The sequence below is a fragment of the Schistocerca piceifrons genome, chromosome 5 (genome assembly GCF_021461385.2).
Source record: "Schistocerca piceifrons isolate TAMUIC-IGC-003096 chromosome 5, iqSchPice1.1, whole genome shotgun sequence".
Taxonomy (NCBI): domain Eukaryota; kingdom Metazoa; phylum Arthropoda; class Insecta; order Orthoptera; family Acrididae; genus Schistocerca; species Schistocerca piceifrons.
In genome coordinates this window covers 40,110,962-40,138,842 of record NC_060142.1, presented here as the reverse complement: position 1 = coordinate 40,138,842, position 27,881 = coordinate 40,110,962, and the positions used below count along the sequence as shown (strand labels likewise).

Genomic DNA, 27,881 nt, shown 5'->3' with positions numbered 1-27,881 from the left:
CTTCTGATGTCATCCACAAGGTCATTTATGTATATTGTGAATAGCAACTGTCCTACGACACTCCCCTGCGGCACACCTGAAATCTCTCTTACTTCGGAAGACTTCTCTCCATTGAGAATGACATGGTGCATTCTACTATCTAGGAACTCTTCAATCCAATCACACAATTGGTCTGATAGTCCATATGCTCTTACTTTGTTCATTAAACAACTGTGGAGAACTGTATCGAACGCCTTGCGGAAGTCAAGAAACATGGCATCTACCTGGGAACCCGTGTCTATAGGCCTCTGAGTCTCGTGGACTAATAGCACGAGCTGAGTTTCACACAATCATCTTTTTCGAAACCCATGCTGATTCCTACAGAGTAGATTTCTAGTCTCCAGAAAAGTCATTATACTCGAACATAATACGTGTTCCAAAATTCTACAACTGATAGACGTTAGAGATATAGGTCTATAGTTCTGCACATCTGTTTGACATCCCTTCTTGAAAATGGGGATGACCTGTGCCTGTGCTCTTTTCCAGTCCTTTGGAACGCTACAATCTTCTAGAGACCTACAGTACACCGCTGAAAGAAGGGATGGGGGCAAGTTCCTTCACGTACTCTGTGTAAAATCGAACCGGTATCCCATCAGGTCCAGCGGTCTTTCCTCTTTTGAGCGATTTTAATTGTTTCTCTATCCCTCTGTCATCTATTTTGATATCTACCATTTTGTCATCTGTGCGACAATCTAGAGAAGGAACTACAGTGCAGTCTTCCTCTGTGAAACAGCTTTGGAAAAAGACATTTAGTATTTCGGCCTTTAGTCTGTCATCCTCTGTTTCATTACCATTTTGGTCACAGAGTGTCTGGACATTCTGTTTTGATCCACCTACCGCTTTGACATAAGACCAAAATTTCTTAGGATTTTCTGCCAAGTCAGTACATAGAACTTTACTTTCAAATTCATTGAACGCCTCTAGCATACCCCTCCTCACACTACATTTCGCTTCGCGTAATTTTTGTTTGTCTGCAAGGCTTTGGCTATGTTTATGTTTGCTGTGAAGTTACCTTTGCTTCCACAGCAGTTTCCTAACTCAGTTGTTGTACCATGGTGGCTCTTTTCCATCTCTTATGATCTTGCTTGGCATATACTCATCTAACGCATATTGTACGATGGTTTTGAACTTTGTCCACTGATCCTCAACACTATCTGTACTTGAGACAAAACTGTTGTGTTGAGCTGTCAGGTACTCTGGAATCTGCTTTTTGTCACTTTTGATAAACAGAAAAATCTTCCTACCTTTTTAATATTTCTATTTACGGCTGAAATCACCGATGCTGTAACTGCTTAATGATCACTGATTCCCTGTTCTGCATTAACTGTTTCAAATAGTTTGGGTCTGTCTGTCACCAGAAGGTCTAATATGTTATCACCTTGAGTTGGTACTCTGTTAAATGCTCAAGGTAGTTTTCAGATAAAGCACTTAAAAAAATTTCACTGGATTCTTTGTCCCTGCCACCTGTTATGAATGTTTGAGTCTCCCAGTGTATACCCGGCAAATTAAAATCTCCACCCAGAACTATAACATGGTGGGAAAATCTACTTGAAATATTTTCCAAATTATCCTTCAGGTGCTCAGCCACAACAGCTGCTGAGCCAGGGGGCCTATAGAGACATCCAATTATCATGTCTGAGCCTGCTTTAACCATGACCTTCACCCAAATTATTTCACATTTTGGATCTCCGTCAATTTCCTTCAATACTATTGCACTTCTTATTGCTATAAACATGCCTCCCCCTTCACTGTCCAGCCTGTCTCTGTGGTATACATTCCAATCTGAGTTTAGAATTTCATTACTGTTTACATCTGGTTTCAGCCAACTTTCTGTCCCTAGTACTATGTGGGCATTGTGACAGTTTATTAATGAGAGCAGTTCTGGGACCTTTCTATAGATGCTCCTGCAGTTTACTATTAGTACATTAATGTCGTTATTCCCTGTTGCATTTTGCCTACTCCTACCTTGCCGCGTCTCAGGAGTGTCTTGTCGGGCCTAGGGAGGGAATTATCTAACCTAAAAAACCCACATGTTCACTCCACACATACTCCGCTACCCTTGTAGCCACTTCCTGCATGTAGTGCACGCCTGACCTATTCAGGGGGACCCTACATTTCTCCACCCGATAGTGGAGGTCGAGAAATTTGCACCCCAGATCTCCGCAGAATCGTCTGAGCCTCTGGTTTAAGCCTTCCACTTGGCTCCAAACCAGAGGACCATGATCGGTTCTGGGAGCAATACTACAAATAGTTAGCTCAGATTCCACCCCGCAAGCGAGGCTTTCCACCTTCACCAACTCTGCCAACTGCCTGTATGAACTGAGGATGACCTCTGAACCCAGACAGCAGGAGTCATTGGTGCCAACATGAGCAACAATTTGCAGTCGGGTGCACCCAGTGCTCTCTATCGCCGCCGGCAGGGCCTCCTCCACATCTCAGATGAGACCCCCCGGCAAGCAGACAGAGTGAACCCTACATTTCTCCACCCGACAGTGGAGGTCGAGAAATTTGCACCCCAGATCTCCGCAGAATCGTCTGAGCCTCTGGTTTAAGCCTTCCACTTGGCTCCAAACCAGAGGACCACGATCGGTTCTGGGAGCAATACTACAAATAGTTAGCTCAGATTCCATCCCGCAAGCGAGGCTTTCCACCTTCACCAACTCTGCCAACTGCCTGTATGAACTGAGGATGACCTCTGAACCCAGACAGCAGGAGTCATTGGTGCCAACATGAGCAACAATTTGCAGTCAGGTACACCCAGTGCTCTCTATCGCCGCCGGCAGGGCCTCCTCCACATCTCGGATGAGACCCCAGGCAAGCAGACAGAGTGAACACTGGCCTTCTTCCCTGACCTTTCTGCTATTTCCCTAAGGGGCTCTATCATCCCCCTAACGTTGGAGCCCCCAATCACTAATAAACCCCCCCCCCCCCCCCCCCTGTGCCTGCTCGGACCTTGCTGAAGGAGCGGTCACATGTCCACTCACAGGCAGAGTGGGCGATGCCACACAGCCAGCCTCCACATTGACCCTCCACCTCGTGTGCCGTGAACGCCACTGAACCTGCCACTCCCCTTGGGGAGAGGGTGGCCCAACTGTGACCGGTACCCTCGAAGATGTCTCGACAGCAGGGACAGTGGGTGAAGCATGCAACACCTGGGGTGTACCATATGACACACCAGACTCCCCACTGCTGCTACACTCTGAAGCAGCAGCCTGAAGACGGCTGACCGCGGCCATCAACACGTTCAGCTGTTCGATAACAGTGGCCAGCTCCTCCTGCATCCGTACACAGCAGTCACACATCCTATCCATCCTAAGAAATCAATTTACTGTAGAGGGTTAATCAACTTTTAACTAGACTGCTAATTCACTAAAGGCAGCTGACAGTTGACTAAACTGTGGTTACTAGACACTTCTTGTAGAAAATAATGAAAATAGCACTACCTGTCTTTGGACTGTATTAAAAAAAACACTAGTACTACTGGCACTATGGCTGACTAAAGGGACTCTCTCTGACTGTATTCAAAACAAACATGAAATCTATGGAACACTGTTACTAGCACTCGACAATTAAAGCTTCCTAAAAGCAAAAACACACGGAAGAAGAAGTGACAAGTAAGAAAAATACAGTTAATACTTAAATTAACGTAGCTCGCTGCACAGCAGACGTGACGCAGATGGCAGTTATGACGACCATTCACGAATGACCAATGTCTAGTGAGTGGATTGTCAGTCTAGCGAATGACATGTCAGTTTCCATGCATTTTTCAGGAGGCACAACATCCACATATGAGTGTTGTCAGTTGGCTGTAGTTTGTTCCCATAGCCAGAGGCGAAGCTAGGAGTGACTGCTAGCTACATCAGTTGGTCCTCAAGATGGTTGGGTACAGTGAAGTCATCTTGTGAGCCTAAAAAAGAGAACAACATAGGTGTACTACTTGTATGTGTACAAGTGCATTGCAGCCTCATTTTATATCTGTGGTGCAATGTAGCAACATTAGGAGTTATAACTTTAGGCATGACACCTCTGAGCTGCTGTATGTCTTTGCCTGGTAGCCATGATTTGTTTTGACATTTTTATCTTATAATGAGTACCTGATCATTAATTTTTTTATGAAAAATGGTTTCAGTCTGTGGATGCATGAGTCACTTTTAAATTGACTAATTATGATGTGGTCTCCCATTTAATTTTCCAGCTGGATGTGTAGTGGCTCTATACTAAGAAATAAATACTAATAAATCATTTCTCTTGCTATTCTGCTGGATGAGATATGTCATCTGAGACTTAACTTATGCACAAATCATTCATCATGTCCATTGGGTTCAGACTGAAATTGTGTGGTGTTGAAATGAGAAATGCCATTTCTATCACAAAAAGATTTCAACTTGTGAGATGAAAATTGTGTGCCATTGTCTGTGACTACTGATTTTGGCAATCATTCCATGGAGAAAATCCTTCACAAAGCCTGAACAGTTTTCATAGTTGTTTGTTAACTGTGGAAAATGTATTTAGAGATTCCAAGAATTTTAACATGTCAACAGCACCATGAGTCCATATGGCAAAGATGTCACCAATGTATCTAAACCAGGCCGGGGCTGAAGGCTTATGGATCCCAGAAAAACCCCATCTAAGCAACCCATGAAAAGTGTGGCATAGGAAGGAGCCATCTTGGTCCCCATGGCTGTGCCCCTGATCTGTCTGTATATCTGCCCTTCAGAGGTAATGTAGTTGCTGGTAAGTATAAAGTTGATTAAGGTGTCCAGGAAGGATGTCGTAGGTCTGGAATCAGATGGGCACTGACTGAGGAGATATTTAGCAGCAGACAGACCATGTACATGTGGGATGTTGGTATGGAGGGAGATGGCATCAATGTGGTGTTTTTAACATAGGAGGGAAGTCTTTGTACTATGGATTACATGTTTTGATCAACTAAGGCAGATATATATGTTCATTGGGTGCTTTGAAAGCAGCAACTATGAGATGGCCAGGGTGATTGTGTTTGTGGATCTTAAGAGGATACTCCCATTGCTCAGGTGCCACAGAGGTAGATTCGTTGTCCGCTGAGAGGATAATGATAGAGTCATCAGCTTTTAGGGAATGAAGGGCCTGGAGTTCTACAGAGGATAGGTTAGGGTCATGTTCTAGGAACCTGAGAAAGGGTTGTGAAACAATGTTGGATGTGAGGAATTCCTTGAAGACTTGTAAGGGATGATTTTGAGGTAGTGGTGGTGGATCAAGTTGGGATTTTGGTCAGAACTGCTCAAGGCAGGGTTCAATATCTTAGTTGCTGTTGGAATGGTTTCGGGATTGGATTGCAATATAATGTATCCAGTTGACATTACGTGTGAAGGAAAGTAGGTCCTTCATCAATGCAGATTAATTAAATGCAGGTTTAGGGCTGAAAGTGTTATTTTTGTTTTGAAACAACTGCTCAAAATAAATCTGCTCCTAAAAGAGTGTAAAACATATCAGATTTATTTTATGAGCATAACATGGAGTCATAGGAGCAGTGACATACGTGGCATACTTTACTACTAAAAAATCATCCATAAAATACTTGAAAATGGTCTAAGGCCGAAACTGTACAATCGTACATGAAATAAAGAGAATGGGAGCTGAAGGCATCATGAAATCTTTCAAAAAACTCATAGCAGCTGCAGACCCTATGGCAATGAAAATGTAAACAAATTGTTATATGCAAAATTGTAAATAACAATGGACCCATCTACATGCATGGAAAGCAGTACTAGAAATTATGTAGGGGTAAGATGTTGATTAATTATATGGTGCAGATAAACAAATGAGTGGACTAGCACATAAGGTAGAAAACAGACAACAGTTTGAACAAGATAGATGAGAACAATGACTGACAAGGGAGTTCCATCAGAAGGAATGGGCTAATACTCGTATATCAACGAAAATAATCAATTTCTGAAAACATAATATAATTGAATAGATAAAAAATCTACTCATCAAGTGGTGGCAGGTATTAAAGTTTGCAAGCTTTTGGAGCCAGTGGCTCTTTCTTTTGGCAGAGGGGTTGAAGTGAAAGGTAGAGGGATGAAGGAAAAGAACTAGTGAGGTTTAGGAAAATTGGTAGAGTCCAGAAAATTCATGCAGAACCTTGGGCCAGGGGAGGCTTACGGACAGGTCGAGAAGGAAAGACTAATTTTTGGGGGCATCCCTGTGTGAGATTTGAATGGAAGAATAAAAGGAAGTGAAGAAAGGAATAATTGCTGTGAAGAAATACTGAGATCAAAGAAATTAATATAAATTAAGGCCAGATGAGAGATGAGAACCACAGACATGTTGTAGCTCCAGTTTCCACCTGCAGAGTTCTGAGAAACTGTTGTCTGGGGGAAGAACACAGATGACATGTGTGGTGAAACAAGCACCGCAGTCATAATTGTCATATTGTAGAGCATGCTCTGCAACAGGATATTGTGTGTTGCTAGTATACATCCTAAGGCTGAGATGAGAATGGTGTTGTGTTACTTTAAAGAGTCTGCATCTGAGCAAATATGTTTGTGTTGACTGACAAGGCTGTATGGGAAGAAATGTTTGACATGGAAAGGATAGCAACTGTCAAAATGTAATTACTGTTCTGTATTAGCAGGTTTAATGTGAACAGAAGTTTTAGCTGACCTTTGATGAGGATGAGATCAACATTCAGGGAAGTGGCTTGGGATTCGGAATAGGGATCTATCACATACAGTGCATGTAGCTTTCTGCTCTTATTAACTCATGCATGATGTTTTGGCAGTAATCTCTGTCTTGCATATTATCGTATCTTCCATGTTTAAGCTCTCAGGTTTTAAAATGTCATCCAGTGCAGCCCCAACGATCAGTCTTTTCTTCTCATTCCATATGGTAACTCTGCCTTGATCCAGGGTTCTGGTAGACCTCTCCAAACTCTGTCCCTTTCCTTAAGCCTCACCACTTTCACTCCTCTTTCTTCCCCTCTCACAATGAATGTCATAGTCAGTATTTTGAGGTTCAAGACCCTATTTATGCATCAGCATCTCTTTAAAAATTATGTTGTTGGTAAAAGTTAAAAATAATTAATGAAATTTGTGTGTTTTTAAATTTTTGTTCTGGTCACAGAACACCGCTTCCCTCCCCCCCTCTGGTAGTATGCATTACTGAAAGTGTGTCAACATTTCTAAGGGGGTGCTAAAAGGTATTTTCAAGTTTTGGGTCCTACATCCACATCATTACCTCTTTAAAACATCTGTTATCAATGTAAACCAATAACAATTAAAAAAATGTGGTGGACGTAATGTATCTCCCCCCCAACTCACTAATACATGCTAGTGAAAATACATTAGTATTAAGAGGGTTAAAGAGAAGAATGCTGTACGTTCTATCCAGTGGAATCTTGGTTCTGTTGTCACTGGTTTTCACTGTTGTTTCATTTGTCCTGCCACCGCATTCTTTACAGTATTTGTTGCCATCACACTTTCACATTTATCACTATCATTTGTTTCAGTAGTAATTGTTGTTCAGTTATTTGGATGAGTTTGGTTATTACATGGAAGTGTATGTGATGCTTGTGGTGAAAACAGTTCAAGCTTTACAATCTGTAGTTACTTCATGTTTGTATTTGAACAAGTTTTGCTATAAATGGAAGTGTACATGATTTGCATAGTGCTGATGGTTCATACTTTTCAGATGTAAGATTTTTCATATCACTCATTAGGAAATTAGTGTTTAGTTAAGACTATTTATATGATCACTTAACTTTTCAGTTTCATCACTACAGTTTATGCACATCCTGTTTTCTTTCTTTCTTTCTTTCCTATACAAGCCACGATCTTCAATCATAGAATAATAGAATCACATCCACGGGTTATGTTCAGTGGCTAGTGTTGTTGCCTCTGGATCATAGGGTCCTGAGTTTGATTCCTGGGTGGGATGGGGATTTTCTCCACTCAGGGAATGAGTATTTGTGTTGTCCTCATCATCATTTGACAAAAGTGGTGTGGCTGTCTGTGAAAATATTGGAAATTTGTATGGGTGCTGATAACGTGCAGTTGAGTGCCCCACAAACCAAATATCATCACCATCAACAATAGAATCACTGATGGGATTCATTGGAATGGGAGAAGAGAGCTAATGATCAGAACTGGTAAAACTCTAAGGTCATGACTGTAAATAAATGGGAAAAATTGAATCAATTTTTTGTTGAATGTGAAAATGAAGGGTGGGAAGATCAGCAGCAAATAATTGCATGAATTCTGAATCTGGTAAGGAAAGTTAGTAAAGTTGCATGAATTTCATGAAGAATGCAGCAATGCATGATCAGAGAAGATAGTGTGCAACACTACCTGAGGTAGAATAGCTTGTGAATCTGAAGGGACAGTTAGAATTTATGATAAACTTTATATGAACTGACAGTAGTGGTAAAATTAGTACAAGACAGAGTTTGACCAATAAGCATACTTATATCTAACTTCAAAGTTGAAGTAAATTCATGATGTTCTCACTAAAAATTAACATATAATTTGAAAATCGATTATTGGTATCTTGTTCTGTAAGTTATTTTTATCAGCAATGTTAGAAATTGCACCTCATGAAGGTAATTATTGGCAAGCATTTCTGTTTCTTTGTAATACTGAAACTTTAATAATTGGATTGTCTGATTGATACTGTAGAGGCAATATAGATGATAGAAGCGAACCAGCTGGGACAAAAAGCAGAAAAAGTGTGATTATTTCAATGAAATAAATGACCAAAAAGGGGCAACACCAGGACAGTTAGAAGTCACAAGGGCATATTTATGAAAGTGATTGGCAGACTGAAAATATTTATAACGCAGATAGTGAAAAACTTGTGCACCAATCAACAGTCGACATGAACACACGAGAAGGCATAAACTTTCCAGTTTTGAAAGAAGGAGCATTTGGTCTGAAAGTACCTAATATTAAGTGCTTCCATGTGCCACATTTTGTTGAGTATATTTTACATTCATTGAACATTTTCACAGATAAGAAATGTATAAATTATATGATACTGGTAGTGAAATTGATCCTCTAGAAAGTCTCATCAGTCAGAGGAATTTTCTGATACATATAAAATACTGTATGCTAGAATTTTCATATGAATGCTTAATGGTATGGTATTGAATAAGTGTTTCATGTATGTTCTTACCTATTCCATCATGTGTTTATTTCTCACCAGTAATATGCATTACAGATTGACTGGAAAAAACTGTTCATGAATCTTGTGGATGACTACCATGAATCAATTGGAGAGCAATTGGTTCAAATTTATTCCACCGAGTATTTTGATTACATTTTTCAGGATTTGGCAGATAGAGCAGAGGGGTAAGCATAACACTTGAATTTGGGAATTACATTTCATATAAAAAATTGTAGTAATTTATTGTTCTCTCTCTCTCTCTCTCTCTCTCTCTCTCTCTCTCTCTCTCTCTCTCTCACACACACACACACACACACACACACACACACACACACACACACACAGATTATAAATTCTATCCACATGTCACACTTTTGGGACTTTACTCCAAATTTTCATATTTTGATGGCTGATAATGATATACTCCTCACATATTGTGTTGTTATTATTTATTAATATTATTATTTTTAGTGATAGTAGTGGTAACGATGTTAGTGTTATTCTTAAAAACACTAGAATAAAATATAATATTATTTTATTAATGGAACACAGTCATGAAATAATCAAATCTGCAACACATGCATCTTCGAACAGTTTCGATATTAACATCTGCAAAAAATACTTTGATAAGCTTGTGGCAGTAAGAATCATGTAAAAAAAAAAAAAAATAAAAAGAAGGAAGGAAAACTGGAACTAGGAGACTTTAGTGCTAGAATAAGAATGGAGAAACAGAAAGAGAGTGACAAAGGGGACAGATATGACACAGGTAGTTCAAATAGTTTCTTTAGTTTCTTTTTTGTTCCTTCTTCTTTTTTTTAAATTCATTTGCAAAACACATAATATAAAGCACATGATGGAGGCCAAACAACAGGCATGTGAAATAAGTAAAATGATGCATTAATAACCAGAATCAGGGACAGCAGACTACTTTGGTAAAATGTGCTAACAAGCAATTATGACTAATGCTGATCTATCAAACTGATAAATCTAGGAAATACACAAAAATTTGAAGAAAATCTGATATAAAGATGTTAATTATTTTTTCATATTCTGTAAATTTCATCAAGGATGATATCTTTCAGGGATGTGGAGTGAGTAAAGGTAGCTTATCATTAACAAGAGATAAGCAAATCATAAAAACGTAATCTGTATACTTAACTAAAAAGGAACTATTGCTATACCATTTAATGCTATTGCTGCTTATGCCAGGCAAATTTGGTCAAGTAAATTTAAAAAAGGAATGCTATAAGTTTGGAAAAGAAAATAAATTGCTGCCTCCTCAGTTACATTAAACTGATGCTGATTATCTGCTATTGTTAGCTTATTGTTTACTTCATTACTTAGGTATTTTTTAAAGAAAATAATTATCTACATTTGTAAGCACCTGAGTCCTCTTTGTGATACTTTACTACTGGTCATGTAGCATTACAACAAACACTACTACATGCCATGTAGCTAACAGAACTTTTCAGTTGTTGAATTGAGCTAATCACATAATTTGCAGAAAGATTAGCTAGTGAATTATGTCTTTAATTTTCTTTTGAACTTGTTGGGATTCACAAATTCTTGCTTTATTTTAAATGGAAACTTGATGAATACCTCTACACCATACTACATTACTTCACTCTGAAACTCAGTAAAGGATACAAAGTCTATATAGAAATTATGTACATGTCTTGTGCTCTTTGGATCACAGTCCAGCTGAACTGATTTTTATTGCAGCAATGAAGACTTTCACTAGCTGTAATGCAAAGCGTGTCTAAGAATTCCCAAATCCTTAAAAATTATTTTTCCATATGTACAGTTATGTTTTACATAATACTCTTATTGGTCAGAACTGCTGAATAAAGACAATTCCATTAGATAACAAGGAGCAAAAACATGCTAAATTAGCCAACACTCTTGTGTTTGTGTAAACACTGCAAGAGATGCTTCTATGGACATAACATGCTGAATTGAGCCTCTTTATTAAATTATCCATAATTAGAGGTACTTTTTGTTCCAATTGATTCATAGTGATGAGATCCTCCAGGATGAAGAAAATGTCAGAAAAACAAAAACACACAATAAATACATACAATAAGAGTCAAATATGTTAATGTATCTTTTACAGATGGATGTGGAATGAGTTAAAAAAAATTACACATATGAATTGGATTTAAAAAATAATAGGAATTTTAAATTTTGTGGGATTAACACATTAGCTTTTCAATTTTTTTAAACTTGTCGGTACACATGTTCCTGGTGTATGTTTGCATTTTCAGTTGTTTTGAATATATAGTTTAATGTTGACAGTTGTAAAGGTTATATGTGTTTTTGAGTGCTAAGGGAATTTTTACTTTCAAAAAATATGGATCTAAGAATTTGCATTAAATTTTTCCTTGAAAAAATGGAGTAAAGTGCAGCATCGCACCTATAAAGTTGACTGTGGTCTTCGGTGAGTCTAATATGAGTAAGACAAAAGTTTATGAGTGATATAAACTGTTATGTCCTAGCCAGTAATGCCACCCGAGCACGCTGCCAAAAGGTTGGCAGCATCAAAGTCCGGACGCCGTCCGCATAAGCAGCGCCAGCGAGACAGCAAATCGCCGCAAGTCTGCGCGCGCCACCGCTGGCTTCTGGCTTCTTAAGCGCTGGAGTCGCGAGCGCTAGGACAGTTCTGTATTCGCCGCTCAGTTGTATACTCGCCACCGAATTGTGTACTTGCTAGTCAGTTGTGTGTTCATCGCAGCAGAATTGCTGTTTGTAGTCAGCCGACGCTGACCTATCCGCTCCGACTCGAACTAGACAGATTTCTGTAGACACGGAGCTCATTACTGTGTTTCTGTATCTTCATTAAATAAAGATAAGTACCGACTTTTATTTAATCAGAGTGTTTGGGGTTTCATCTTTCTGTTTACTGTTCCAGCGGACCGGTCGGCCCGCTATTAAAAGTGTGGCGGTGACTTCGTAAGCCATTTCTACAGCCAAGTGTTTGTCGCTACGAACACCGCCACAAAATAAACATTTCAGAAAGGGTCAAAAAGATGTCATAGATGACATCTGCCCTGGATGCCCTAACATATCATTTACTGATGACAGTGTGGAAGAAGTAAAGAAAATGGTTCTGAATCACCACCAAAGAGGTTGCTCACGATGTCAGCATATCATTTGGCTCATGTGAAGCAATTTTTTCAGATGTTTTGGGCATGAAGTCTGTAGCAGAAAAGGCTGTTCTGAAATTATTGAGTTTTGACCAAAACTGACATCATGTACACATTGCCCAGGAATTGCTGAATGAAGTCGACAATGATACAGAACTTCTAAAGAAGGGTATAGCAGAAGCTGAAATATGGGTATGTGGGTATGACATCAAAACCCAGGACCAATCGTCCCAATAGAAACTGCCTAAAGAGGCAATAACAGAAAAAAATCAACAACATTGATCAAATGTGGAGGTTCTTCTCACTGTTTTCCCAGTGCATCATGAGTTCCTGCCTAATTGTCATACGGTCAATAAGGATTGCTACCTGGAAGTTGTGTGCCTTTTGTGTGAAGCAATCTGAAGAAAGTGACAAAAATTGTGGAAAAACAACTTGTGGAAATTTTATCATAATAATACTTCCATTTACACATCCATCCTTGTTCATGATTTTTTGGCAAAAAACAAAATCATTATGCTGTCTTAGCCACTGTATTTGCTGAACATAGCCCCCTGTGACTTCTATCTGCTCCCAAGAGAACCATGAAAAGATGTCATTTTGACACCGTTGATGAGATAAAAACTGAATCACTGAAGGAGCTGTACATCAAAACTAAAAGTGAGTTCCAGAAGTGCTTCCAAGATTGGAAAAAGTGCTGTAACAAGTGTTTTATATCTGAGGGGGATTGGTTTGAAGGGGAAAAAATTGATGCTGATAAAATAAAGATTCTTTAGGAAAACAAAAATTCCTGTTATTTTTGATCACACCTTGTATTTTCATTTGTGAGGTAATAAACACTAAATAGAAAAATCATTTCTAAATCATTTATTTACAGAGATCACGTTACTGCACTGGATTTGTACAAAAGTTCAGTTGTATTATTACTTGCATTATTTGATATGATTAGTAACAAACACATTCACACAACAGTTGCTTCTACTAAGAAATTCATCAGTCATGTAGGAATTGGCCACCAATAAATCCTTTAGGCTCCTCTTAAACTAAATTTTATTGGTAGTTAAGCTTTTTGTGGTTGCTTGAAAATTATTGAAAATGTGTGTTCCTCAATAATGGACACCTTTTGGGACCAAAGTAAGTGTCTAAATCTTTATGAAGATTATTCTTATTTCTAGTTTTGATTCCATGGACTGAACTGTTTATTTGAAGAAGAAATATATTTTTAATAACAAATTCCATCTAGAAATAAATATACTGGGATGCAGTATTAATATCCCTAGTTCCCTAAACAGCCCTCTGCAGGATGTTCTTGAATTCACATGACAAATAAGTCTTATTACATTTTTTTTGACCTTGAAAACTTTAGCTTGGCTCAATGAATTATTCAAAAAAAAAAATCCCCTTTGACATTATGAAATGAAACTAAGCATAGTATTCCACTGACAACATTGATATTTGGTGGTATTTATTTATCCCCTTTCTTAAACAAAGGCTTAATATCAGACTGTTTCAGTCATTCAGGAGACATTCCACTGATAAATGACTGGTTACACAGGCAGCCATTACTAAATTCAAAAGCACACTTTTAAATGGACTTTGTTTGTATTTTATTATGACCACTAGATATTTTTTTTCAATTTAATGATTTTATTGTGGACCTAACATCTGCTGGGGTAGTGAGGGTCATATGCATATTAGTGAAGTTGTGTGTAATGTCTGATTTGAGGTACTGCATAGGAGAATTAACTAATCCGGACAACCCCATTTTTTCAGTAAGTGTTAGAAAGTTTAGCGGCACTGCACACATCTGTTACCAATGTGTCATTAACTCTTAACGCTATTTGCCCCTCTTCATGGCTAGTTATACCAGTCCACTCCTTCTCTATATCCCATATTGTCTTTATTTTGTTATCTTATGTGATTATCTTTTTCTCATAATGCATTTGCTTGGGTGTTTGTATTGCTGTTTCTAACATTTTGCTGTATGTCTTGTAATGTGCTAACACTGTTTCTGATTGACAGATAGTGTTTCCTTTTGGTTTCACAAGGTACATATATTTCTGTAGTTATCCATGCTTTCTTCCTAGATTTTTGTCTAATCTGGGTAATTTTCAGTGAAAACAGTACTTGAATAATGCAAGTACATTATAATAAAAGTGTTGTATGTTTTGTTCATATCATGAGCACTGTATACGTCACTCCAGTTCATGTTTTTGAGGAGTGTCCCAAAATAATCAATTTCTGGTTTACTGACAACTCTCTTGAATTCATTCTTAGTAGATTTTACATCCCTGTCAGTATGAACATTTACCAAAGGAACTGCATGTCATGGTCTGAGAGACCATTGACTATTGGTTTTGTAATATAATTTTGTTCATTAGACCTTTCTATAAATGTATTATCAATAACTATTTGTGAGCAATTAGCAACCCTAGTTGGGATGTTTATGGTAGGAATTAAGTTTAATGATAGTGTTACTCTAATAAATTCTTACCGGGAGAGTTTTTAAGAAAATTCATGTATCATTACCAGCAACCACTATTTAATTGTTTTTGGTTGTTAAACAGGCCAGTAGAGCTACAAGAATCTTTTCGAACAGATTAATGTTACCTGCAGGTGCTCAATATGCACTTTCTATTTTGAAAGATTTATTATGAAATTCTACTTCTGTTGCACTTACTTCCATGTGCTGCACTAGGCAAAATTTATGAATGTCTGTGTTTTTAAATTTACAGCAATTCCTGATGAATGTGGCAACTTCTCCTTTCTCCTTTTCTGCTTTACAAAAGTGAGATGCTAACCTAAACTATGTAACACTTAACAGGTCTATACCAGTGGTCACACAATATTCAGAAAAGCAGATTATATGATCCAGGTGTGATGACTCTAATAGACTTGACTATAATTTTTTTTTTTTTTTTTTTTGGGTAATATGTTTCATCACATGGCTTTGGCTCTTTAGAATCAACCCTTTTGTGGCGGCGTTCGTAGCGACAAACAATTCGCTGTAGAAACGGCTTACGAAGTCACCGCCACACTTTTAATAGCGGGCCGACCGGTCCACTGGAACAGTGAACAGAAAGATGAAAACCCAAACACTCTGATTAAATAAAAGTCGGTACTTATCTTTATTAACGAAGATACAGAAATACAGTAGTGAACTCCGTGTCTACAGAAATCTGTCTAGTTCGAGTCGGAGCGGCTAGGTCAGCGTCGGCTGACGACAAACAACAACTCTGCTGCGATGAACACACAACTGACTAGCAAGTACACAATTCGGTGGCGAGTATACAACTGAGCGGTGAATACAGAACTGTCCTAGCGCTCGCGACTCCAGTGCTTAAGAAGCCAGAAGCCAGCCGTGGCGCGCGCAGACTTGCGGCGATTTCCTGTATCGCTGGCGCTGCTTATGCGGACGGCGTCCGAACTTTGATGCTGCCAACCTTTTGGCAGTGGGCTCTGGTGGCATTACTGGCTAGGATATAACAAACCCTGTTCTTCTTATTGTTGCACTTCATTGTCTGCCACTTGTAGTTTGATACTAATTTCCCAAGTACTTCATTTGGCATATCTTCATTGGAAACAAGCCTACAATTAATCAACATGAACACATGTCTTTGGTTCTTGCTTTTTGCAAATGCACAACTCTGATTTGGTTACTAGATTCGGATTAATTTTATTTAGTCCTAATATTTCATTTTTAATTTTTCCTATGTTGCTCTGCAGTTATTTAATAATAAAGTCTTTTAAGTTTACTGGAGTTTGTTATTCTGTTGCTTCAATGCTTAAAAGAGTCACATCATGTCCAAGGTTAGTTGTCATCCATGATTCCAGTGTCACACTTTTCATGTAGCCAGAAACTGGAACTAATACATAAGATGCCTTTGATAATATGTTTTTCACATTCCTTACACATTGAACTGTTGAACTTTTGGCTTTTTGATGTGAGCACTCTGACATTGCACCGCTTTGGTAGCTCAGATGGTAGAGCAAATGAACAAGAACCCACTGTTCAGTCATAAACATCTCTTTCTTCATCTGCAGCACCATGTACACTAAACGTATCTTCAAGGTCACCTGGCCTCCATCTTACAGAGTTCATCTGAATTGCCATAGAGCAAGATATGCTTGCCTTGGACCCAGATTTGACCAGTCTCCATGAGTTTGAGGAATGGCTCAGTCAGAGTTAGGCTGACTCCATGTTAGTTTCAGTGTGTCGCCACAGTGCATCACCCCTCTCATCAAAGCAGATGGGTGTGCTTCCAGATAGATGTTTTGAAGTAAGTTGTCAATGAATATATGCTTCAGTTTAATTCTGTCATCAGACTCACTTTTTGCATAGCAGCAAAGTATATTTCATGGACTGTTCTCTTTACTTTCATGCTTCATTAGTTCACAGTATTTTCAGTATTTGCCACATGATACATATTTTGCTACATTGATTATGAACACATTGTAAAATAACCATTACAAAGTGAATATTTCAGATATTTCATTGTTCATAAGTTACTTCTGTGCTGTAAAAATGGTTCTTTTAATCTCTATGTTTGTCCATTACTGTCATGTAAAGGTCACCACTTGAAATGATTCCACTCCCTTATTTCATTCATCTACAGATGTTTACATTTTTACTACTTAATAAAATTTCAGAATTGTACACATAATTTTGTCCTTTTCTTTATGTACCTCCTAAGTATAGTTCTGTTGGCTATTGGATCACTCATGAAAGGTTGTAAGTTAAAACAGTTTGCCAAGTGCAAGTCTGCAGTGATTAGACAACAGTTTACAAAATGTGTATTCTGGTATGATTTTTAGTAATTTAATTGAAAGCTTTGTTGCTTTGATAAAAATAAAATTGGTTCTTTTTGTCGTGACAGAATAAATTACTATTAATCACACCAGATTTGTCGGAGAACAGCAGCAACATGTGTAATTGATCCAGCTTTAAGAAATTCTATTACCTTTTAGTGGAAAATTCGTGCGGTACTCTCCGACGTTAGAAAAGTCGTGGTGTTCCGCTCGGAGCAGGAGGCGGCTGTCTTTTCTCATTCGCGATATCAAAAATTACTAAAAAATGAACAGAAATTTTTTTCTCTGAGGAAGATAGCGCGGAGAAAACAACCAGAAGTTACATGAAAGAAACCTAAGGGACCAACTAATTGGATTTGTATGAACATATAGACGGAACTGAAAGAACTTGGAATAAATACTATAACGATGTCGTCACGACAGCCTCCTGTTTTGACAGAACACATGCTGGATCATAAGCTGCATAAATCTTTTAAACAGAAAAGATTATCACAAGTATAATTAATGAAAATAAGGTTGAGAGATTTTCTTTGAAATTAAATAAACTTCAAGGCTTCAAGTATTATATTATGAAACGGAAACTTACATTAACATGGCCACCCATTGTGGCGGTGGAGCGAATTTTCATGATACACATTCTCGCTTGTTTGTGGCTGCATATATTTTTAATCACTTAAACTTTTAAATTTACAATAAAATGATTATATCAGTATGGAGCACAATACTTTTGCGTCCGACTCGCAACACATTCACAGAACAGCTAGAGAGCGGCGCGGCTCCCTGCAGAAGTAAAAATTGGCAATTGTTATTTTGAAACATAGGTACTGATCGATAGCAGCGTATAACAGTTTGTAGCTATCGTGATATTCTGCGCTTTTCAAGAGCGCGGCAAAGATATCTGGTTACAACATTCATTGGTATATGTTAAAAGTTCGCACATACTGACGCGAATACAGAAAAAAAAACTTTTACATGTTAAAAATCGCAGTGATAAAGGCTGTAATGTCACAGTATACACTATTAAAGTAGAAATTAGCAGAAAAACAAACATGTATTCATCATGAACCTTGTAGCATGACATCTCAAAATATGTTGTGAATAAGAAATACAATTTAGTCATATCTGGAGAGTTACATCTATCATTCAATGTAAAAATTTGTCACAGGACCTGAAAACCTAACCTATTATCATTTATCCAAAGAAGTGCTTTCATGTTTCATGAATACTGACTTTCATAGGCAGATGTTATCTCTTATCAATATTTACAAAAGTTTTACTCACTCACACTGATGTTTGTTACAGTGAGCATCCATTTGCTAAAGACCTGAGTAATGCTCTTTTGGCCTATGCAGCACAGAGACTTGTTGAAGATCTTGTGGAACCACACAGTTCATGCGATCGTGAAGCATACTGTCAAGATGTTGCATACGACCTGATGTCACAAGCTGCCTCTTCAGCATACCTTCGAAGCTTTAGTGCTGAAGACCTTAGAAGAATGGAGAATCGTGCCAGAGCAACATTCACACTCCTCAAAGATACTTTAAATGATGAATTTGAGAATGCGACATGGCTTGATCAAGAATCCAAAACAGAAGTCTTTGAACAACTAAGAAACATAAGCCTTGCACCATATAATTGGGAAAGCTTCCTGCTAAATAACACTTACCTGGATGACTATTATAAACAGGTAGGATGTATTACATGTATATATTTGTGCCAATATTTTTATATTACCTACATGTAAATTTCATGTTACTTATCATGGGGCATTTTTGTGTCCTTCTTAGGTTATCTAATATTATCTATGGATTATTCAAGATCACTTGTGGAAAGTATGAGAGTATATATTTACTAATACCATGGGTGAACATGGACAATGAGGAAATGGGTGTGATATTGACATTTTATACATCTGCAATGCAAATGAAAATACTTTACTTATTGAGATATTGGTAGGTATAAAGGTAGCAGCTCACCATACAGCTGAGGCTTTGAATGTTTCATAGGCACGTAAACAAGACTGAACATGTCATTAATATTTTAGTCAGTGTTCTTTTTCAGATCTAATTATTACACATACATTTATACACACAAATACACCTGCACTACTACACTGTCTTATCTATTTTGTACCAGTTGGCAACACTTCCCTTAGACAATGAACTCTATAGTCAAAACTGCCTCCATTATCATCATCACAAGTTTCTGAACTCATTCTGAGCATCATGACCACATGAAGCTAGGGTCTCCAACCTGGATGGTTACCAGCTTCACCTAGAGCCTCATTAAGAGGTAGACTGGAGACCTCAATTTGATTTATGCACCTGCTACCCCTTCAGTCTTGTGCCTTGATCTTTCGTCCATTATTATTTTCTCCATCTTTTCTCATAGAATGGCAAAGAACTGGGGAATTTGTTGGTTGATATGAGAAGAAAGGCACCTGGAGATGCTGAGTTGCTCAGTAATGAATAAATTAGTTCATCTTTCATTCCATTTTATGTGCAGCACCGAAGCTCAAATATGTCAATACACTGCTTGTCTCTGTCTTTAAGGTTCTATGTTCCTCAACAGTAAAAGAAGATGGAAAACATGAGTGTTTCAAGAAGCCAGATTCTCATACAGTTTGTTATCAATCTTTTTTGCCAGATCATAGTGATCTTCTTCAGACACTCACCCTAGCATGATCCATCTACTTATCTCATCTTCACAACCTCTTGGTCTCCAATAGTTGACCCAAGATACACAAAAGATCGTGCATGGCTTCCAATCCGCTTAATCAACCTGTGAGTTGGAAATGACCTCTTCAATCATTTATCATGAGTTTGGACTTGACAAGATTGATGTCTAATCAATATGACAGGCTAATGTCCTATACTAGCACAGAAAGTTCATCTTCACTTCTGGCCAAGAGCATGGTGTTATCTGCAAATCAGAAGTTGTTAGTAGTTCTTACACTACTTGAGATGACATTAGTCCAACCATCAAGAACTTTCCTGACAAGTTTGGCATGGTTATTGTACATTTTTTATTTTATTTCTATTTTTTATTTTTTTTATGGTGTGGTAGGGGAGGGAGAAGGGGAGAAGTGGGGCACAACCCTGTCTTACATTTTTGATATGCTGAAGAAATCAGACATGTCAGCATTTGTCTTCACAGCTGTGAAGAGTTCTTATCAGTGCTATCAAATGTGGTGGGACATTGAACTCTGCAAGCACCTGCCGCAACTTTTCCCAGACAACACAGTCAAATGCTTTTGTATAGTCAAGGAAGCAGGTGAACACAAGAAAATAGAACTTTTGCAATTTCTCAATTACTCGTATTTTGAGGATCTGTTCACAAGTTCCTTTTTCTTCAACAAAACCTGCTCATTTTGGGATATGTGAGGCTGAATGTGTGGGTTCAAAAACTTGTTCAAGATGTAGAGCAAAATTTTGCTTGTGTGAGGTATGAGAGCAATACTTCTATTTTTACAGCAGTTCCTGATTGGCCCTTTCTTATACACAGGGATGAAGAGAGACTTTGATCAGTCTTCCCGCCACTCCCCATTTTCCCATATCTATTTACACAGTGAATTCAGCACAGCAACACCTCCTGCCCCATTTCTTTGATCATTTCCCCATATATATCGTCCAGATGAGAGGATTTATAAATTTTAAGATGTTGAATTGTGTTCTCTGTTTTCCTGTGTAAGATTTTAGACCCCATTGTAAGTTGTTTAACTGCTTGATCATTGGTCCTTTTGTTAATTCCAGGAAACAACTTTTCACAGTACTGAGGTCTTCCTTGTCTCTGATAGGGTTGCCATTCTCATTGTCTACCATCCATATATGAAGGTTAAATTCACTGGTGATGCTGCAGAGTTTCCTGAAGAGATCACATGCTTGATTGCAATTATGATGTTGTTCTATGTGAGAGTGCAGTGGAAATGACTATTACATAAGCTAGGAGAATCCGATTGGCATGTGTGAGGTCAAAAGCAGTTTCCATGGAAATTTAGGCATTCCAGGCAGGATGTGGAATTCCCAGATCAAACGAGATGACATTGTGATCATTCACAGTGGAATTGTGGCTTGCAGTCTGTGGAACACTATAGTGGGACTGGGAAATAAGGTATTACAGCATTACCCATGCAAGGCTCTTCTATGTATAATATATCCAAACTCAGCTCCTCTGACAAACTGAACAGTCTGAACAGTCACCAGCTTACTCATCATATTGTGAACCTGCAATTAAGGCTGTCTAATGTGTATTGTCCATGTCTTGGCTTCAGGTGAACAAGCCTTAACAAGTCACCCAGATCTTTCACATCATTAGGTAGACTGTCACATCAAAGCAGATTGTGATCTAAATCATCAGGTAAAAGAAAAGTTATTTCCTTATCCTAAGGTTGTGGTAACCTTGTAAGAAGGTGCAGCTCTGCATGAAATATAGTAACATCTTCCAGAACACCCTAATCTTAGAATTAACTCTGTGTAACTGTATAGGTTTGCAGGATCATGTTGCAAACAGCTATCACATTAAGATAAGAGGCCAGGCTTCTTGTGATACTCATCTGAAGTACATAATTACCAGAACTCAAAGTCACTTCAGATTTTGATGTTACTTTTACTTGTAGCATATTCTCGTCAACAGTGTTAATAGAGCCTAAAAGGGATTCTCCTTTGGTGAAGTACTTTGACTGTTGGTTTTGATAAGCCTTTTCAACACAGCTTCCAGTTTTATGATTATTCTTTCAGTTGTCACTGAAGCAGTGCCAAGTGTAATATTTATTGCCTAATTTCACAAGCTGCAAATAATGACACGAAACTTCCTGGCAGATTAGAACTGTGTGCCCGACCAAGACTTGAACTCAGGACATTTGGTCCTGAGTTCGAGTCTCGATCGGGCACACAGTTTTAATCTGCCAGGAAGTTTCATATCAGTGCACACTCCACTGCAGAGTGAAAATCTCATTCTGGAAACATCCCCCAGACTGTGGCTAAGCCATGTCTCCGCAGTATCCTTTCTTTCAGGAGTGCTAGTTCTGCAAGGTTCACAGGAGAGCTTCTGTAAAGTTTTGAAGGTAGGAGACGAGATACTGGCAGAAGTAAAGCTGTGAGAATCGGGCGTGAGTCATGCTTTGGTAGCTCAGATGGTAGAGCACTTGCCCGCGAAGGGCAAAGGTCCCGAGTTTGAGTCTCGGTCGGGCACACAGTTTTACTCTGCCAGGAAGTTTCATATCAGCACACACTCCGCTGCAGAGTGAAAATCTCATTCTGGAAACATCAACCAGGCTGTGGCTAAGCCATGTCTTCACAGAATCTTTTCTTTCAGGAGTGCTAGTTCTGCAAGGTTCACAGGAGAGCTTCTGTAAAGTTTGGAAGGTAGGATACGAGATACTGGCAGAAGTAAAGCTGTGAGGACCAGGCGTGAGTAGTGCTTCGGTAGCTCAGATGGTAGAGCATTTGCCTGCGAAAGGCAAAGGTCCCGAGTTCAAGTCTCGGTTGGGCACACAGTTTTAATCTGCCAGGAAGTTTCATATCAGCACACACTCCGCTGCAGAGTGAAAACCTCATTCTGCAAATAATGACATTTGTTGCTAAAAAACATCTCATCTACATAACCCATCATTCCATTGAAGTGTGCCATAATGAAGTCTTTGGTTCTCATGGGGAGACAAGCTTCTTTGTTTCTGTGATTGATTTTCAAGATGCATAAGGCCCAATTGATCTCACCATGCAATTATGGGATGCCAATTCCTCACTATGGTTCAAAATAATTTTGGCATATGCTTCTTCCTGCCTTTGGTAGAACTGTTACACTCCATAATTTAAAGTGTTTCATCAACTTCTGGTGCCCTTGTAAGGAACTGAGCTACATTCATTTTGTGCAAGTGCGAACAAGGAGGCACTTATAAATTTCATATAAACAAATAATTTACCTAACCAAGTAGATATTCTCAATGCAACAACACATAAATGTCAGCTGTGGACAAAACTATCATCAACATTATCATTATCATCATTAGACAGAAGCCATGCTGTTTAGCATGGAGGTCATTCTGCTGGAGACACCTTATTACATTTCAGCACAGATATGTTCTGGGATGCTACAGCAAATGGATGTCAGGAATATTGGACTGAAGTTTTGTGGATCATTTCTGCTGCCTTTCTCATAGACAGGTGTGATCTGCACTCTCTTCCCACAGCTGACCATGGCTTTTTGTTTCAGTGATATATGGAAGCTTATAGTTAAAAGAGTACCCACTGAGGGATAATGGTTTCCTCTACACAGTGTGGTATATGAGGCCTCTCTCATAAGTGGATCAGTTTATTGCTCAACAATTAAAAGCAACTGTTAACAATGAGTTTCTTCTTTATCATCATTCCTTATCAACATATTTCTCTTCTTCATCTAGCCTTCCACATCTGAGTCAAGATAAGCCTCCTCATTCTGACCACTGATCTTACATCTGAGACTTAGAATGACCTTCAACATGCACTGAATATGTTCCTATCATTCGTTATTGCTCTATGCAGCATACCACATTCTGCCTTTTGTGGGTTTCCTTAAGTTTTATCTCTCTAATGCAAACTTTTAACTTCATTTATAATATTTTCAGTTATCTAAGATCTTTATTTTTATATGATGTGAACATTAATATAAGTGACAGATTGCAGAGACTGATTCCTGACTGGAAATGGAGGAAAAAAGGTCCTATGAACTTGTGTCTGGAAATGCATCATTGTCATGGTAGATGGTGCTGATGAATAACAGCTCCTTTGACCATATGCCATGTGTTTCTTATGTTTTGCAGGCTGTGTGACTGATGCAGCATACTGTAAGCTGCAGAATGGTCCATTATTCTTGTTGGTGACAAGCCGATGGTGTTTGCGTACGGCCTAGCAGATGAAAATGGTAGAGAGTCAGAGCCCAGTCCTCCAAATGTTGTGTACACAATGTCTGCTGTCTCCTCACATGTTTGTCTGTCTGAAAGGACCAATTATCATGTCGGGAACAAGCTGATGGTGTTTGCGTATGCCCAAGTAGATGAAAATGGTCGTCCTAATGTGGTGTACACATAGTCTGCTGGCTCCCTGCATGTTTGTCTGCCTGAAAGGATCCGTAATCACATAAACCCCAAAAAAGGGCTTGAAATGTTGTGTACTGTGGTTCGTGTCTGTGAGGGTAATTGTTTTGGTATAGCCGTGCACCCTTTTGACCATTTCCATCTGCTTGGCCATACACAAGCACTATCTTGGCTTGTTCACAACAAGAATACTGGACCATTTTGCTGCTCACAGTATGCTGCATCAATCACACAGCCTGCAACACACAAGGAACACATGGCACATGGTCAGAGGAACTTTAATTCGTCAGTACCATCTACTGTGGCAACAATACACTTTCAGACACATGTTCATAGGACCTTTTTGCCTCCATTTCCAGTCAGGAATCTGTCCCTGCAATTTGACTGTTTTATTAATGTTCACACCAAATAAAAATAAAGATCTTAGATAACTGAAAACATTAGAAATGAAGTTAAAAGTATGCATCAGAGAGGGAAAAATCAGGTATAAATATATGTTTAAGATTCGCTTACTGTAGGAATTTGCAGTTGATAATGATAAGCTACGTCTGATTTTAAATGCACTGAAGAAAATGAGATGATATTGTCCATAATGCAGTGTGTCATGCTTCATGATGCATGCTATGAACTCAAACCGAGGCACAGAATCATATATCATTGGGAGAAAGAGCGACTGAAGGTATAAGATAATAACAGTCTGTGTAACCGACTATGTAGATGTATCATAACCCTTTAGAATCACTGAGGTGAGATGAAATCTTCATAGCATAACTCTAATTCTGATGCTACCATGACATAAGGGATCTTTCCCTCCACCAAGAGGTTCCATTGTAATGTACCATTGTCAGTATGACAGTATGCCACATTTTAGTTGACTGGCTTCCATTTGCTCACCAGAGGGCACTCATATTTTTATGGATTTCTGATGCAAAGAAGATTTCTCTCTCTCTCTCTCTCTCTCTCTCTCTCTCTCTCTCTCTCTCTCTCTCTCTCTCTCTCTGTGTGTGTGTGTGTGTGTGTGTGTGTGTGTGTGTGTGTGTGTGTGTGTGAGAGAGTGAGAGAGAGAGAGAGAGAGAGAGAGAGAGAGAGAGAGAGAGAGAGAGATTGTGGCATCAGACAGAGAACAGACACACATCCAAAGATTTAAACATTTTAATGACTATTATTTCAAACATTTTGTATTACTGGTCAGTTTTTGGTTGAATTTAATTTTTTTCTTCTTACTGTATTTTAGTGTGGGGAATTATTTATGTTATGAGAATTATTTTTTCTGATACACTGAAATTAAAGATTTTATTAGTTTTGAAGTTCAGTCATCCTTGATAAGTTTTTACATCCATTAGTAACAATGATGCTGAGCATCATAAAGCCACAAGACAACAATAATATTCTCCTCCTCCCTCCTCAATTTTCAGTAGAGTCACTTTTCATGATCATACTCATCTAGATATTAAGTGTACAACAGTAGACAAACAACAGTTATTTACCACCTTTAATGAGCAGTTGCTCCCTCTTCTTTATAATAGCAGTTCTCCCAAAAAATTTATTATTTTTTTTCTTTATTTACTACCTGTAATACCATATTTTCATTTTGTGTTCATGACACTTAATTTTACATACTTGGGCATAGCATTAGACAAGTTTACAAGATACACAAAAGAAGATGTGGAAGCAATGGCCGTTAAAGTTAACTAGTAAACAATGATGAAAGCAAAGAACTCACACAAACACACAGAACAATGATAATGGGATAAACCTCTCTTGTCTTTGCATACAAAACTGATTTACATAAATAGGTAGAATGAAAATGTCCTTCAGGATAGCATCTGTGACAAGGCAGCTACCAAGAAACAATAATAAAAGGTTTGCTCCAACACTTCCCCTAAAAGTTTGGTTTTAACACCACAAATGTTTATCTCATCATAACTAGAAAATTGTTGGAATTGTGTGAACAATAAATTTTGTGTGAGGTTGCAGCAAAGTGCATAATGTAAAATATAATAGACCTCTCTAGTGCTATTGTACATTCTGAGTTTCATGTGTGTAATATAATGTTCCTCGGTTGTTGTGTTCGATGTATTCTAACTGGAAGTACAAATATAGATACTGGCACTAAAAGTCTTTTACTCACTATTACTTATTCAACTATGTCGACTCTAATAGGTTATGGGCCCAGTGATGCATTTGGAATAAGTATATCCATACTATAGTAGCGAGAAAGTATTGGAAAAGTTGCAAGTAGTGCACTTGTGTGAAGTACAAGTTATCCTTACAATATGTATGAAACTATTTTGTATTATTCTTTGGTGTTATTCTTTATGTTAAGAAAGATCAAAGTTATCATTAAAATGAGCATGGCACAAATTCTGCAGATTGAAAGACTTATGGGTTGCAAAAAGTATGCAACATGGAAATTTGCAGTAGAAGTGTATTTATGTTTGGATGACCTGTGGGACAATGAAGTCCACAGATCAGTATTATTCAAGTAAGGATAGAAAAGCAAAATCAAAGTTGATGTTACTGGTAGACTCAGTGAATTATCTTCACGTTGAAAAAGCTGTGACAGCAAAAGAAGTCTGAGACAAATTACAAAAGTGCATCTGAGGATGGAGGTCTTACTAGGAAAGTAGGATTGTTATGTACGTTAATTACCACTCAGCTGGACAAATGCAAGGGTGTAGATAAATATATCGTCAAAAGAATAGCCATGTCAAACTGACTGAGAAACATTGGGTTTGAGATCGCTAACGAATGGGTAGGGATACTACTGTTGACAGGACTGCCTGAAAGGCATGTGCTTCTGATTATGGGGCTGGAAAGCTCAGATATACCGATGATGGGAAACAGTGTTAAAGTGAAAATCCTACAAGTTGTAAAGAGTACTTCAAGCTGTCATGTATTGGAGAAGGAAACTGCATCTGCTCTTTGTTCAAAAAACAAAAGGAAGAGATCAGTGAGGTGCTATAGATGTCAGAAGAAGGGGCATATTGCATCTCAGTGTACAGAAAAAGTAAACTCAAAGTCAGACATACAGCAAAAGAGGTATGTTTCTGATAGCCCAGAGAGAGGGACCAATAATAAAGATAAGGCACTCTTATGTTTTAATTCTTTTGGAAATGTGGTTAGTTGTCATCTGGAATGGATTTTAGACTCAGGTGCATCTGTGCATATTGTTAAAGACAAATCTCTTCCTTATGTTGTTAAAGATGAGAATCATGTGGGAATATCTACTGTTGATGGCAGCAAGCTCCAATGTCATGTGGCTGGGAAACTAAACCTACATGTAAATGTAAATGGTGAACTCAATATGGTTATGGCACATGACGTTCGTTATGTAAAAATGTTGCCACTAACCTACTGTCTGTAGGGGAAATTGTCAATAAGGGAAATACAGTTACTTTTGACATTCATGGAGCAAGAGTAAACAATGAAAATTGTGAAGTTATAACTACAGCAAGTAATGAAAGTGGTATTTTTAAGTTGAGTACCATTGACAGTAAACATAGGAATGTTAGTTATTCAGCATACTCAGCGGAAGGTTTTTTATGGCACTGCAGACTTGGACACCTAAATAGAAAGAGTATGTCTTTAATAAGGGATATGGTAAAGGGAATACAGAATTATCCAAGGACCCTTGTGAGATATGCATGAAAGGTAAACAAGTGAGGCTACCTTTTAAGACT

The 27,881-nt window shown here is 38.3% G+C and overlaps 1 protein-coding gene across 1 annotated transcript in view; it reads left to right on the top strand.

Moving 5' to 3' along the window:
- LOC124798148 overlaps positions 1–27,881 on the top strand; it is a 292,835-nt gene that overhangs the window by 181,349 nt on the left and 83,605 nt on the right. Inside the window, exons 9-10 of the mRNA XM_047261428.1 lie at positions 9,235–9,365; positions 18,432–18,816. Of these exons, the coding sequence (XP_047117384.1) occupies positions 9,235–9,365; positions 18,432–18,816 (516 nt within the window). The remainder of the gene's footprint in view (positions 1–9,234; positions 9,366–18,431; positions 18,817–27,881) is intronic.